The sequence below is a fragment of the Mauremys reevesii genome, linkage group 7 (assembly GCF_016161935.1).
Source record: "Mauremys reevesii isolate NIE-2019 linkage group 7, ASM1616193v1, whole genome shotgun sequence".
Classification (NCBI taxonomy): domain Eukaryota; kingdom Metazoa; phylum Chordata; order Testudines; family Geoemydidae; genus Mauremys; species Mauremys reevesii.
This window is the reverse complement of record NC_052629.1, coordinates 56551774-56567967: the sequence shown is the minus strand read 5'-3', so window position 1 is coordinate 56567967 and position 16194 is coordinate 56551774. Positions and strand designations below refer to the sequence as shown.

The window sequence follows — 16194 nt, the reverse complement described above, 5'->3', positions numbered from 1 at the left end:
GGATGCTGGGGCAGGTCTGGAGACAGTCGCAGCTGTGTGATGGAAAAAAGGGAGTGAATTCCTTGCAAAGATACATTTTTGCAAACAATGAACACAGTCTAGTCTGTCTCTGTGAACAAGACCATGCACAGCACCTATCTCATGCGCACTCAGGACAAGTTCGAATTTTCGGCCTTCGCTTTCATTGCCTGGGGTCTTGCACTAGAGATCAGACAAGCGGTTCAGGACAGCAGAATCCGTGGAGCAGCCAGGCATGATAAGCCGTAGACTTTAGGCTGCTTAAAACTTAATGTATAGCAGTGCCCTCCTGCTGCAGGCAATCCGGAAAGCATAAACTCTGCCCCTGTTCCACCCCCTCGCGGCTGTCCCTGGGAAAGATCCCGGTATGCTGCCCCTCTGCAGCCTCCACCATGTGGCTGTAAACCGACGCTTATTGTTATGCAAAGGAAAAGTGAAGCATTCCCAATACTAACATTACACTAATTCCCCTAATTAAATGCAGGAGTCGCCAAGCGAGATCACCCTGTGGAGGGTCACTGAGGCAGATAGAGAGTGCATGCTGCGTGAAAGCCAGCACAAACCAGGGGCCTATGCTGCTATGCTCATGGAGGCAATGCTCCCAGAATACCTGATGACAGCCTGGCGCGGAAAAGTGTGCTACCACGGAGCACCCAATAAGGCAGCTCTCCCCAGGAACCTCATGCATAGGCTTTTCGATTACCTCCAGGAGAGCTTCGTGGAGATCTCCCAAGAGGATTTCTGTTCTATCCCCATATACATTGACCTTCTTTTCACATAGTTAACATTCCTGTTCTTTCAAAAATAAATGTTTACATGTTTATAGCACTTACTGACTGATCCTTCCCCTGATTCAGGGTCCGGGTTAACGGCTGGGGAAGGTTGGTAGGGGATCTCTGTGAGGGTGATGAAGAGATCCTGGCTGTCAGGGAAATCAGCATTGTAAGCACTGTCGCCTGCCTCGTCCTCCTCAAACCCTTCCTCATCTTCCCCGTCCGCAAACATCGCCGAGGAACTGCCCGTTGACAGTATCCCATCGTCAGAGTCCACGGTCACTGGTGGGGCAGTTGTGGCAGACCCACCGAGAATGGCATGTAGTGCCTCGTAGAAGCGGCATGTCTGGGGCTGGGCTCTGGAGCGTCCATTGGCTGCTTTGATTTTTTAGTAGCCTTGTCTCAGGTCCTTGATTTTCACGTGGCACTGCGTTGTATCCCGGCTGTATCCTCTGTCTGCCATGGCTTTGGAGACCTTCTCGTAGGTCTTTGCATTCCATTTTTTGGAGCGCAGCTCCGAAAGCACAGACTCATTGCCCCACACAGCGATAAGATCCAAGACTTCCCTGTCAGTCCATGCTGGGGCCCTCTTTCTATTCTGAGATTGCATGGACTCCTCTGCTGGAGAGCTCTGCATCGCTGCCAGTGCTGCTGAGCTCGCACCGATGTCCAAACAGGAAATGAGATTCAAACTGGCCAGACAGGAAAAGGAATTCAAATTTCCCCGGGGCTTTTCCTGTGTGGCTGGTCAGAGCATCCGAGCTCGGACTGCTGTCCAGAGCGTCAACAGAGTGGTGCACTGTGGGATAGCTCCCGGAGCTACTAAGGTTTATTTGCATCCACACCTAGCCTAATTCGACATGGCCATGTCGAATTTAGCGCTACTCCCCTCGTCGGGGAGGAGTACAGAAATCGAACTAAAGAGACCTCTAGGTCGAACTAAATAGCTTCGTTGTGTGGACGGGTGCAGGGTTAATTCGAATTAACGCTGCTAAATTCGACATAAACTCCTAGTGTAGACCAGGCCTCAGTGATGTCTTGAGGATTAATTCTTTATTGCTTGTAAAGCACCTAGAAGATGCTTGGTTGGAAGGCATTGTAAAAGTACAAGACAGTCTATGACTATTGGGTGATAACACAATGTATTTACAATAACTAAATGGTTCAGCTCTGACAATTTTTGACAAGCAGGGCTATAAATCAGCAAAATAATTTAAAAAATGTTAATTTTGGTTACTGTGGGGAACCTGAGGAAAATGTGTGAAATTTACAAAAAGCCAAACCTCACCAGTGTTCTCCTTGCTCTGCTAGACAGTACAGAGCAACCTCTACAAGAGACGTCTGGGAGAAGTATCTTGGTCTGTGTCACTGCAGACTCCTAATGCAGTAGATGGTAATGGGGAAACCTCTAAGGAGTGTGAAGATGGGTGTGGTTCAGAGAAGCATACAAATGTTGGGATGCTTTTCCAAGCAGTCCGCACCTCTTGGATCTGCAGAGTGGCACTTCTCCCCATGAGCATCAGCAGATGGGGATGGCATTCTTATACTGGTGTGACACTTCCCTGCCCAGAAATAATAAAGCTCTATCCAAACCTTTCAGAACTTTTTAAAACTATTTTTTTCCTGTTTGATTCAAGAAATGGCTGAAGGGTCCAGAGAGTTTTTAAATCTTCTCAACCAACCAACCATACCCAGAAATAAGGAGGCCATTGCTTCTTGAAAATATGCAGTGGGAAATTGCTTGCATACTGTCTATTTGTTTGAGACAAAAATGCATGGTACGAGAAGAGCTCTAATATATACCATTTATTGAGAAGAAGGTGATTTGAGCTCAGTATATTGCAGAGATTATTTAGATCCTTTCCTTTCTGTGTAAATTTTAGACGTTGGCTTTACTGCTTGTGACGGGTGTACTCCCTGCACGGACCCTGACAGAGGTGAATTAGGCCACATGGGTCCAATCAGCCAGTTAAGCAGCCAATGAGGGAGCTAACTAGGAGGAAGCTGACCTGTGAAGGAAGAGGAGGGGCCTGTATAAAGCCCCGGTGCTCAGAGCAAAAAGGGGCTCAGGGAAAGGCCTTGGCTGCCGTGTAGAGGGTCCCCGAGCCAGAACCCGGAGTAGAGGGTGGGCCCAGGTTCCCCTGCCAGCCACTGAAGGAGTGGCACCTGGGTCAGTGAATGGGAGGAGTGCCTGAGACTGCTGGTGAGCAGGAACTTTGATGCACATCTCCCCCAGAAGGGAAAACCACTGAGTGACCTGGACGGAGGGCCAAGTCATGAAGAGGACGCTGCAGTTCCTGGAGCAAGAGGAGGGCCACAGAGCAGAAGGAAAAGGAAGGGGCATTGGCTGCACAGAGCTAATCCCCAGAACACTCAGGAGGTGGTGCCATCCTGCAGTGAGTAGAGGCCCCCTGTCAAACTGCTAAATGTAGTGAGATCCAGGTTATCCCCTGCATGACTCTGATCCACAGCCTGACAATTTCCTTGGCCTTTTGATCATACCCAGCATGTGTAGTTTGCACAGGCTTAAACTGTGCTGAGCAATAAACTGCACACACTTTTTCTAAGATTGCCAAATATTCCAGAGGTGAGATTAGTGTATGGGCTTGGATTCTGTCCTGCAGTCTCTTAGGCCAAATCAATTCCAACTTCCCTTTGTTTTGCATTTGTGGGAAATCCCTTTCTTGTACCTGGCCTTCCCTATCACCAATGTTTCAAAATAAACTAGAATGTTGAAATGTTCTTAAGCAAAACTACAACTCTATTTCCTGGAAAGTGATATGGGTGAGAAACGGGAAGTCATGTTACTCATTGCATACCCTATAAAATGGAGAGTTGAACTCTTATTAAAGCATTCCTGTAATGCCTCTGTAGATCACCAGAAATTACAGAGTAAGTGACTGGATATCAGCAATGCTATTACTTGTAATTCTGTCCTTTAATGATTAAGTTGCATTCAGCATTTAGCAAAATTTATATTTTGAGTTTATTTTAAAATATTATTTATGGAATATGTGACTCTCTGAATACTTCTACCGTTGATGAAGTTGAACTTTAATATAGCAGGTGGCGCTGTATTAAATGAATCTGAGTAATGCATGTCTTGCTTATTAAACAGATGGTGTACTTCTAGGTTTGATTTTAACTGTTTCAGAGAAACCTGTTAGTGCTTAGTTAACCCTTTTCATGCTTGGGTGAAATGTATGTACAAAAGAAGCCAATTCTGGTATGTTTGTTAATTTCTTGGCTGCCAATTACTAAAATACAGGGACTTTGTCAGCTGGCTTTTAGTTCAGTGCCTTTCTGAACAAATCAAACATTTGACCTCTTCTGATATTTTTCTGTAACTGGGTATTTAGCAAAAAAGGGAGAAATGCACTATGTTAACCATCAATTCCTGGATCTCAAGGGCCCAGTTGTCACTTTATGGCCCAGCCTGTTTAAAGAGTAGTGGCTCAGGAGGAGATTCTTGGGCCCATTATGTTTTAACAGGCACAACTGATGCAAGACCACAGGGGAACTATGGTCACTGAGCTACTTTTGAACAGGGTGCAGCATGTGCTCCTTTGGAGTCTTTCTGCTGGCTGATGTGGGGAAAAGAGCCATGACTCTGACCCTTTCCTAAATCCTCCAAAGCAGCCCCTGCCCACATCAACATTTGTGTGACCAGGACTGCAGTTGTGTCCTGAATTACAAGGACAGCAATCCTGTCCAGCCTGGGTGCCCACTTCCCCAGCATGCACAGTGCACCTGAGAAGGGCTCAACCCACTTCACTGTCTAGAAAAACAGTTGCTCTGCTCACTTAAATCTTAAGAATTATGGCCTGGTCCAGCAGGTATATTCTGCACAGGAGGACCTCTGCACCTACCTGGAGCCCCACTGGCTGCAGTGGGGAACCACATAGGGATAAGGAATAGGATCAGGGTCCAAGTTTGCAAATGTTTGCAAACACTTAAATAGTGGATGGCATGATGGGACTTTGTTTAATCAGTTTGCACTATGAAGTATAAACTGATTACATGGAGTCAAAATGCTCTTTGGGTAACTCTGTGCTTTCTTTCAACAAGTTAGACACCTGAACAATGCTGCTGCATCCAACACTGATCACTTTTGCTCTGGGAATATCCCTGCTAAAAACATCCACTGCAAGTCCAAGCCAGAGTGTTCAAAAATGGGATCCAAATGCATGTGCAATAGTTGTATGTGGACCTGCTCAGAACGGATTACCAGGCAGAGATGGAAGAGATGGGAAGGAAGGCCCTAAAGGAGAAAAGGGAAGTCAAGGTATAGAAGTATTTACTTCCTAATGTTATGCTTACTATTCACACGTCTGTCTGGTATTATTTTTCAACCATTTCTCATTTAAAAGATGCTTCCTACAAACCATTTAGCTCTGCAAACCTTGTACAAAAAGATGCAGCTAATCATATGGTATGTAAAACCTGAAGGTCCTTATGTTCCTACTGGGAATTACTGAAGGCTGGTATAGAGCTGACAGTATTTATAATATTCAAAATGAAAACTCTTACTATGTAGGACTGGATGCCTCTGGGGTTGATGAAGTGCTGTAGAACCTTTAATCTCTGGATCACCAATTTGATATCTGGCTTCAGTTGGTAGTGACTGAAAGTTGTTAATGCTAGACATGGCTCAGAAACAGATTTTTAAAATTCAATTTTCCCCAATTTAAAAAAAAAACTATGTAGACTAGCTCTCTGTTGGCTCAAAAAAAAAACCTGAAAATTTTCTAAATTTTCTTTCCCAAAATATCCAGAAGTTTGAGGAGGACAGAGGGTCAAACAAGGGAAAATATGCATGCTGAATGTAAACACTCAATTGGGGCTAGATTCACTTCAGTGGGACCATTCACATGGGTAAATACTCCCACAGTAATATAAAGCAGAGAATTTGACTGTGATATTTCTTTTCAGAGTAGTCTTATTTACCCTGAATATTTAAAATAACTTAGCTACAATAAAAACACTTTCCTTTCTATCTGCCCCTTACCTCAGATCAATTCGGTTTAGCAAGAGCGCCATCAGGATACGTTGTAAGGTATTACTCTGTAGTTTGCACGATTACTTAATTCCTAATATAAATTCCAGAATATATGCTAGAAAAAAAAAAACAACCTGGCCTACAGGACTAACAAAGGTTTCCCATATCGAGGTTTACATTGAAGGATTACTTTTTCATTCAATAATATTGCATTTGGTTGCAAATTATAAAAAGGGAATTAATTAATTTACAATAGGTACCTAAAAGAACCTGTCATGTTATTCATTGTGAATAATGTATCTGAACAATTTAGTCCTTATACCTTTTTGTATGTTGTCTACAAACAGTTCATCACTTTTGTACATTAGCTCATTTTTTTGCAATTGCTTGCTGACCAGTTTTGCGAAGATTTATTTGCAGACCCATCTCTGAGTATTTGATATTATTTTGCATGGCTTGTTTATAACTGTAAGTCCCCTGGTTTTCTTTTCCATCCCTGCATGAGTGACTTCAGTTTTGTAAACAGAAATCACCCTTCCTCCCCTCTTTTTGTTCATAAATTATCCTTAAACATTATGAATTGTTTACTGAATCTATTGTGTGAATAATGAAAAGAGCTGTTCAAATAGTCACAGGAGCCTTTCCATTGTGAATGCTCTTGCAAATATATATTCATGGTGGTATCTGGAATGGTTTTGCTCTCCTCTACCATTTTTGTGAATAAAAACACAAGTTTCGTGAATACATAAATAAAAGTGGGCATGGATTGGTGGGTGTTATGTGCAAGAATATTAAATCAATACTTCCTAGCTATATTTGCTCAGGTCTACAGCCATGATTAATTAAACACACAGGAGAATATTCTCTTCTTTGATTCACACAATATGGATTTCTGTTACATATCTTCACTCTTGCCCCAGTGTGAGCACTGTTTTCAACATGTGTCTTCCATTTGCTTCTACAATTATTTTAATCTGAAATAAATCATGAAACCATCTTGACACGTTGGAAGAGGTGGACAGTTAATGAACTGATACTAAAATTGCAATCTAATCATGACCATAAACACTCACGAGACTTTATATTTTATTATAGATTACAAGGAGCAGGTTCTTACCTGATTTACACCCTGATGAATTGCAGATGAATTGCAAGCAGAATTTGGCCCTAATTTAACAAACCTTATTCTATTCTCCTGCAACTCATTCACTTTTTTCTTTTTTAAATCTATTATTTTTCTTTTGCCCCAACACTAGGATTACAAGGATTAAAGGGGTCACAAGGTCCCCCAGGAAAGATGGGCCCTGGTGGACTAGTAGGAGGGAAGGGCTCACCAGGAGAAAAAGGCACAAAAGGAGATATTGGAGCTAGAGGTAAGAGCTATGATTATTTTGATTGGGAAGGTTAATGTGATCACTAATCATCTGAAAAAAGCTTAAAAGAACTGGAATTAAGCAGAACTGAAAGTAAGCATGTTTACTCCAACTAAATCAATCTTAATGGGTGACCTTTGAGTACCTAAGATGCATGATCTATGGGTTTATAACTACTACTATTGGGATAAAAACTGAACAAAAGTAAATTTAGGTTAAATATCCAAATATATGTATGTATACAGTATTGGAACAATCCCATACTGCCCCAGGGGATAGAGAAAATCTCCTGATAGAAGAGATAAACCGATGCCATAAAGTTTGGATGTAGGGCTTAGTTTGGGCCTAATAGTAAGATTGTGTAAAGACCAATGGCTTAGCTTCATAGGAGTTTGAAAAAAGCATTTATCTAGCCTTGATCCTTGTACCTTCTCATCTAAAAATATTTTCCTTTGAATTACAACCAGTTTTGTAACAAAATTGCAAATTTCACGTGATTTTCAGACAAAATTATAAATGAGACCAGGGCATGTTGATTCAGTACTAATCTAGGTACATGTGAAATTTATTGAACTTTTCAGTGAACCTGGTCATAGTTTTGTGTTCATAATTCTCTAATTTCAAACAGAACTCCCTTTCCCTGGAAAAAATGTGTGTCAAGGATTTTGCACCAAAAAGAGCAATCTAATTTTAATTATTGAATTGACTACTGATTGTATGTTATCACGTTCCTGGTCAGCAACTCTCAATCTGTTCATCTCAATGTATTGCCCATACACAAAGTTGCAACGAGTCAGGCATTATTAAAAAAAAAGAATGGATCTTTCCCAGCAGAGACAGTAGTTTTAGCAGGGTTATGATATAAATGAACATTTCACGTATTTCCCTTTCACCCTGTTTCATCAGGATTACAAGGAGTCCCAGGTTTGAAGGGTAACCCAGGCAATGTGGGCCCTTCTGGGCCAAAAGGGGATAAGGGTTCACCAGGCGAAAAAGGAGTAAAAGGGGAGAGAGGTAAGTGGTGTCATTAGACTGTACTGTGCACTCCAGTAATTGTTTCCAATCTAATGGTGCTGCACAGTATTCAGCAATAGATCGTTGTGAGTTATTGTGCAGTTGAACATGTGCAATTTTCTTTAACTTTCTCTAACTTCTATATGGTGTGGGAATTATACAAGTTGCAATTGAAGCATGTAGCTGTGATGGGATAGTTTGATGACTGTGCACCAAAAAGCAGTAGGAATTTTCCCTCTGATATTTATAATCTGTTATATGATGGTGCTAGATTTCAAAATCCACACACTCCTCAAGTCTCCCTGTGCATTCACTATCATCAAGTAACCAGCAAAGCCCAGTATTATTCCCACCAGCAGACTCACTGTAATAAAAAGCACCTAATAATAACATTGCTGGACTTGTACATCTCATTCCCTTCATCACTCCCTAGGCCTGCCAGGAACTACAGGTTCACAGGGCCAGCCAGGAATCGCAGGCTCCCCTGGGCCAAAAGGGGACAAAGGTTCAGTAGGTGAAAAGGGAGCAAAAGGAGACAAAGGAGACAGAGGTAAGTGATGTAGACAGGCTTGAATTCTGCACTGCAAAGATTGCTTCCAATTTAACAATTTCTCTGCTGCTGCAAATTACCACAGCTCTGTTGCCTCCATTTACACTGGCCGAGAACTTGTCCCGTAGACTTAGAAGATAGTGACGGACACAAGTTGAAAAGGTTCAAGATTCCATTTGGTTAAATACAAAGCCAAAGGCTGTACACTTATCTGAAGCATAACCAAATCCCCTTTGCCCTAGAAATCAGGACTCAGCTCTTGGAAATACAGCCTCGCTAATTAAATTTACGGGAATTCTTAGTTCTAACCGATTGAAAACTACTGAGTGAATAGCTTGCTTTTTTTCCAGAATTTCAGTATTTCAATGTTTCCGTGTTTAACCATTGCCAGTTAGGGCTTAACTACACAGGGAAGTTGGCCGGCATAATAATAGTGGAATAGATATATAGCACTGTAGCTTTATTGATCAATTTCCCTGTGTAGACAAGCCCTTAGTGTAGTTAGGAGTACAAAAATAAGCATTCCCAGAAAGTTAAACTAACTTTCCTGACAGTAAACAAATCCTTAATTTAAGTTCAAATGAGGACATATCTTATCTAAACTAGTTTCATCACCCCACAGTACATGAATTGCTAAATCTTAGAACTTCTATTTGTATTTACCTGCAATCGCTACGTGATGTCAGAATTATTTATGTCTAAATAAAATTGCCTTATCTTTGATAAGAGAGTCTGGTATTCCTAAATAATCTGATATTCATCATTTAGACTTCATGAGTATTAGATGGTGGAGTTACAGCTACCGTTATTAGATGCACTCTTCACGTTTCTCTGTGCAATTGTTGCTCGGGCAGAGTATCATCGAGCAAATGGCAAAGAGCATATATATCACTACTATAATTATTCTTAATAGTGATATAGTGCTTTGCATTTTCAAAGCGCTTTACAAATATGAATCACTTCTGAAGGTGTGTGATGATCCATATTTTACAAATGAAGAAACTGGGGCAAAACCTGTGGAAGTTGTAATTTGTCCGATATTAGCAGCAAGTTTCCATTAGAGCTTTTATGAGAACTCGGGAATCCCTGGATCTCAGCCCCGAGTTCAAATAAATAAAAATATGTGAGGGCATATTAGCCATTTATTAGAGCGGTGTGCTGCGTGTCAGGACACCTGTGTTCTATACCTAGCCCCGCTACTGTTTTGCTAAGTGACCTTGTCAAATATGGTTGACCTCTCTGGGTCTCAGTTACTTCATTTGCAAACTGAGCGTACTACTACTTAGTTCAAAGACAGCATCAAGGCTAAATTGATTGATTGTTGGTAAAATGTTATGAGATTTTTAGAGGAAAGACAGTGTGTAAATGCCCATTATTTTATATATGAAATTAGAAAACTACCTGCAGATTAACTTGTTGTTTTTGTATCTGTTTCACTTGCTCTAACAACAGGGTTACAAGGAAGCTCAGGTTTACAGGGCCCCAAAGGGCAAATTGGTTCTCCTGGGCTAAAAGGTGATAAAGGTTCAGTAGGTGAAAAAGGAACAAAGGGAGACAGTGGACTATCAGGTAAGTAAAGCAATGGGGTTGGTTGGTTTGTTTGCTGGGGAAGGGATTTAAGGGTTTTCTCTGTTGGTGTGTGCTAATGAATTTTGGACCACTTTCTGCCCCACATCGACAAGTGGGCTCAAGTAAGCCCTGTCCTGTCTGGGGAAAAATGTGTGAGGAGAGATTCTGTCTCTCCCAATGTATATTCAATTTACATGTGCATAATTTACATTATGTAAAACTAGTTCACCTGCAAAATGCAGGACATTATCTAAATATAAAGATCAAAATATCATTATGAACTGTATAAATTATATAGCAGCCATCTGTTTCATGGATAGAATCCTGGTCCCACTGAAGTCAATGACAAAACTCCTATTTACATAATGGAACCAAGATTTCAAATCATAAAAATATCTTTTTCCACATCACAGAGTAGTAAACCCATTCTAGTAATTACAAAATTTTCAAAATTGATGATGAATTCATATTTTCAAAAATAATTTTAAAATTACTGCTTCCTTTCTCGTTCTTTTCTACCTGAGAAAAAATACCTTGATGTTTTCATGAGAACGCCAGTATATTTGTGGATATAGCTCGCTGTAGAATATTTTAATCCCTAGATTGAAGGGGGAGGGGCAAGGAGCTTCTTACTTTAGAACAAATGATAAAACACTTCCCTAGAGCTTAACAATCCATTATTTTCTACCCCTCTAACACAGACATTTACCCAAGAGCGGATGTTGGATATCACTTTTGGTAGCTTGCTAAAATGAGATCATGCTGAGAATAATGAATGAATCAAAATATTGCACTGGATGCAGACTGTCTGTTACAGAGTGTTTGCATGTGTGTATGTATATTATCTAGATAAATAGATTGAGATTTAGATAATACCTCATATGTAGATGAAGTAAAACCAGCATGTCCAAGCTCGTAACAATTTGTGAACCAGTCCCTAGGGTACCGTTTAGAAGTGCCCACCCCACCCCACCCTTCTACAACTTCAAACCACCCTCCTCCAACTCCACCTAATTGTTTACAGAATGTAAAATGTCACATCTCCGTGATATAGTAGCAGCGGGAAAAGCATTTTTAGCATTATGTAGCCCAGGAAGACAGATTTGGGCATTCAGGGCATGTCTGCACTTACCAGTAGATCGGTACTGTTGCAAGAATTGATGCACTGAGTGTCAATTTAGCGGGCCTGGAGAAGACATGCTAAATCAATGGGAGAGCACTCTCCCATCAATTTTTGTACTTCACCCTCCCTGAGAAGCGTGACGGAAGCCGACGGGAGACACTCTCCCATCGACACAATGCTCTGTAGCCACCACGGTAAGTGAATCTAACTATGTCAACTTCAGTTACGTTATTCACGTAACTGAAGTTGCATAAGTTAGATCCATTTACTGCGGTATTGTTGACGAGCCCTCAGAAAGTGATATGTTTACAGACTTAGGTCCCCAAGCACTATATGTGTGGATAGTGTAATGATGTTTAGTGCAGGCTTTTCCTTAAAGAGGAGCAGTAAGTAGACTGATGCAATCTTCTCTTCAGGTTATGGATAGAAACATCCACACATCCTATGTAATTCTTATCATATTAAAAAAACTAGGCAATCCAGGTTTACTCCTGGACATATAGAGGTTAAGATCATAACCAAGACATTTAGAGTAGAAACTACAGGCTACTGTTATTTGTCTGTATTGCTTATTTGTTTTAACATTAAGATTAATGCAACTTTCTTCATTCAGAGATCAATCTCCTTAAAAGACAAGTAAGTACTTTGGAAGGGCAGCTGAGAGCTCTGCAAAGCAGCTTCTCCAAGTACAAACAAGGTAATGATGCTGTAGTAGGATGGTGCCTTTCAACACAATTTTAGCTCTGATCTCTTTTAAGCCTTCTGAGTTGTAGTCTGATGCATTAAACAATGGTTTTGTTCATTTTCATTATTAATGAATTATACAATGCCTCAGACTTATGTGATGCTTTATAAAATATAGAGCAGAGCACATTATCTGCCCCAAAGACAATACAAAGGCCCAATCCAATGAGAGAGGAATTCTCTGGATCCCAAGTACCGTCAGATCTCACTGAATCCAGTTACAGACACTGAGCATCTCTCAGTAAGCACTGGTCTCCTCACAAGATCGGGCCCTGCGTGGAAAAGGGCTGTTCTTTGCATAAAAGTTGTGCCACTTTAATTAAACTGGATTCGACTTAGTTTAACTGGTGAAAACTCCTGTGTGAACACTCTCAAATTGATTATACACTGGATTATATCAATTTAAGCTTAAATCCTCAAGGAATCAAATAGAGCTGACTATGCCAGCTTTAAATCAAATGAAGAGTGTCTACCCAGGGCTTTGTGCTTGTTTAACTAAACTGGTTTAAAAGTACACCTTTAGTTAAACTGGTGCATCTTTGTATATAGGCCAGACCTACTGCCAAGGTAATTAATAGAGTTGGTCAGAAATATTCCAGTGAAACCTTCTTTTATTGGACTTTGCTCATTCATTGAAATAAAAAAACTTTTTACTTTTCAATGAAGTTCTGATAGAACCAAACCTGCCTAGTTTCCTGCCAGCTCATCCACCTGGCTCCTTAGCAACCCCCGTGGAGTCACAGGGAGTCAGGAGCTTGGAAGCCCTTGGAGTCCTGACTGCCAAGCTCATGGCTCCTTGGCAGCCTGGATTCCCATGGTGGGCTGCCCCGGAGCTGGGCAGTGTAGGGCTTCCTGACTCCATTCCCTTTTGGGGAGAATTTGGCAATGTTGAGGTTTTGTTCTGAATCAGAGTGAAGCCAACATTTAAAATAATGAAATCCTCTGGGAAACCTTTCTCTGTCCAGCTCCAGTAATTAACTCCAAAAACTAGAATCCTATGCAAATCATGCATTTGCTAATTGTATCCACCAGTGTGTGTTTGGCTAGCCTGAGACCATTTAAACCAGGAGCTTTTCTTTGAGTGCTGAGCCCTATGTGTAGTCCACACCTCAGATGTGCATCATGCGCCTGAGACCTGAAAATCTTGTCAGTAATGCCTGTTGAACTGTGTCTGTGCTCTGGAGCTCCTCGGGCTCCATACCAAGACTATAAGGGGCAAATCAGACTGACCTGCCTCTCCAGTTCTTTCTCACCACTGCATGGCCAGAGTTGGAGTCCTCTGTGTTTGATGATATCTTTGCACAGTCTAGTCTGGCGTTTTTAGTAGTCTCTTTATAGTTGGCGTAGATTAGTTTTCCCTGCCTCGGGGACCCTTCCTGTTTCTTCCCCTTGGGAGGAGGTCCATGCCTAGAGTTCTGGAGTTTAAGAAGTTTCTATCCTGTGTGTTCTCTTTCTTGGTCAGTGATGAGCACCAGTGCTGCCTTGACTCACAGATAGTGCCCTACAAAATTCACGGTCCATTTTGGTCAATTTCATAGTCATAACATTTTAAAAAATGATAGATTTCATGATTTCAGGTATTTAAATCTGAAATGTTAAGGTGTTGTAATTGTCGGGGTCCTGACCCAAAAAGGACTTGTCAGAGGGGTCACAAGGTTATTGAAGCAGGGGGGGGCGGTACTACTACCCTTACTTCTGTGCTGCTTCAGGTGGTGGCACTGCCTTCAGAGCTGGGCAGCTGGAGAGCAGCAGCTGCTGGTTGGTAGCCCATCTCTGAAGGCAGAGTCACCACCAGCAGCAGCACAGAAATAAGGATGGCAGGGTATGGTGCCACCCTTCTGCGCTGCTGTCTGTAGAGCGGGGTACCCAGTCAGCAACTGTCACTCTCCGACCACCCAGCTCTGCAGGCAGCAGCACAGAAGTAAGGATGACATGGCATGGTATTGCCATCCTTATTTCTGTGCTGCTGTTGGCAGGGCGCTGCCTTCAGAGCTGGGCGCCCTGCCACCAGCTGCCACTCTCTAACCACCCAGCTCTGAATGCAGCACAGAAGTAAGCATGGCAATGCTAAATTAACCTTGTCACACATACCCCGCCACTCCATTTTGGGTTAGAACCCCCAATTTGAGAAACGCTAGTCTCCCCTGTGAAATCTGTATAGTATACGGTAAAAGTATAGTATACGGTAAAAGCACACAAAACACCAGATTTCGGGGGGGGGGGGAGATTTCACAGTCTGTGCTGCATTTTTCATGACTGTGAATTTGGTAGGACACTACTCATAGACTTTAAGGCCAGAAGGGATCATCAGGATCATCTAGTCTGACCTCCTGCACATTGCAGATCACAGAAACTCACCCATTCTTGAAATAGACCCCTACATGTGGCTGAGTTACTGAAGTCCTCAAATCGTGATTTAAAGACTTCAAGTTACAGAGAATCCACCACTTACTCTAGTTTAAACCTGTAAGTGACCTGTGCCCTACGCTGCAGAGGAAGGGGAAAAACCCCAGGGTCTCTGCCAATCTGACCCAGGGGAAAATTCCTTTCCAATCCCAAATATGGCAATCAGTTAGACCCATTGATCCAGACATCTTGGAAAGAATTCTCTGTAGTTACTCAGATATTTTCTGCTAGCAGCCGCAGATCGGGTATATGCCATTATAGGCAATTTCAGCATACCATCCCCTCCATAAACTGTCACCTGGGCCCATAAATCTGTTGACTTCACAAAATCATACTTAGCTAGAGGTCTAATGTAGAGATATCTCTTTGTTTTCTAGTTATAATGTTCCCGAATGGCAGAATTGTTGGTGAAAAGATATTCATGACCAGTGGCTATGAAGGCAACTTTGACAGTCTGAAACAAAGGTGTTCCCAAGCTGGAGGCCAGCTTGCTTCTCCTCGGAATGCCGCCGAGAATGCAGCCATCCAGCAGATAGTTGTTTTGTACAACAAATCAGTGTTTCTTGGGATAAATGATATTCAGACAGAGGGTCGTTTCAAGTATCTAAATGGAGAAAACATTGTGTATTCCAACTGGCAAACAGGGGAACCAAATAATGACAAAGGTATTGAGGACTGTGTAGAAGTCTATTCAAGCGGAAAGTGGAATGACAAATCCTGTGGAGAGAAACGGCTAATTGTGTGTGAATTTTAAACCACCTGTCATATTGCCTTTGTTTCACTTGATGGAAGTGACAAAAGATGTAGTATGTTAGAATCAAATATCTAGGGGCTTTTAAAGGGGCTTTTAAAGGATATCAAAGTTCAAAACAAAATCATCAGATTCTGCTTGTTGTGCTAAACAATGTTAGTTCAAGTAGAAGGTAGTTTTCCTTCATGTACTGAGTCTGATAAAATCCAAATAAGTAGATGCAACCCCATGCAGAAGGATACATTGATGGATTAGTCTCCTAGGAAATACAAGACAGACTTGACATTGTTCTGACTGGCCACAAGAGGTCACCTGTATGGCTAATGAACATGCTTGGCAGTGCATTCTCTTGCTTGGTTAACATTTATTATTTATTTTTCTATTGCTGTACTCCAGAGACACTCCATTCTAGGTTAGAGTTCAATTGTGCAAGGAGCTGTACAAACACAAGGAAGACATAGCCCCAAAGAGCTTATATTTGACTTTAAGAAGTATTCTGTGCTTCTCTACTTGGAATTATTTCAGGACATATTTGTGTTAAAACATGGATCTGTTTGTTGAAATGTATAGTGACCTGAGAGGAATATAAGCCACCACATTTTTTTACTGTTGTTCGTTGCTTGATTTTTTTGCCGGTGAACTATTGTACACACTGTACTTTCAGGTATGAAAGGTTTACATGGAATTAGATGACAGACTGAATGAATTTCCCCAAACAGTCTCAGATCACAAGGATCTTCATTAAAATCCATTTAATCAGAAACAAAGAAATTCTTCTCAAAACAAAATGAATGATATGAAAGGAGAAAGGTGCTTAAATGACCCCATTACTGTAGTATTTGAGCCCCAATAACCTCTGTCCTGTCTGAGAAAC

The 16194-nt window shown here is 41.6% G+C and overlaps 1 protein-coding gene across 2 annotated transcripts; it reads left to right on the top strand.

The window, feature by feature from the left end:
• The first annotated feature begins 3615 nt into the window (after positions 1–3615).
• LOC120409260 (pulmonary surfactant-associated protein D-like) lies at positions 3616–15926 on the top strand. Of its 2 annotated transcripts, none has more exons than XM_039547009.1 (8): positions 3616–3683; positions 4860–5076; positions 7047–7163; positions 8070–8177; positions 8611–8727; positions 10180–10296; positions 12033–12116; positions 14947–15926. In XM_039547009.1, exons 2-8 carry the CDS (start codon positions 4875–4877, stop codon positions 15321–15323), a joined length of 1122 nt encoding a protein of 373 aa, XP_039402943.1. In that variant the 5' UTR covers positions 3616–3683; positions 4860–4874; the 3' UTR covers positions 15324–15926. The 2 variants fall into 2 exon arrangements, with proteins under 2 accessions (XP_039402943.1, XP_039402944.1); XM_039547010.1 differs by having other exon boundaries at positions 3649–3683; positions 4864–5076.
• The last annotated feature ends 268 nt before the right edge of the window (positions 15927–16194 follow it).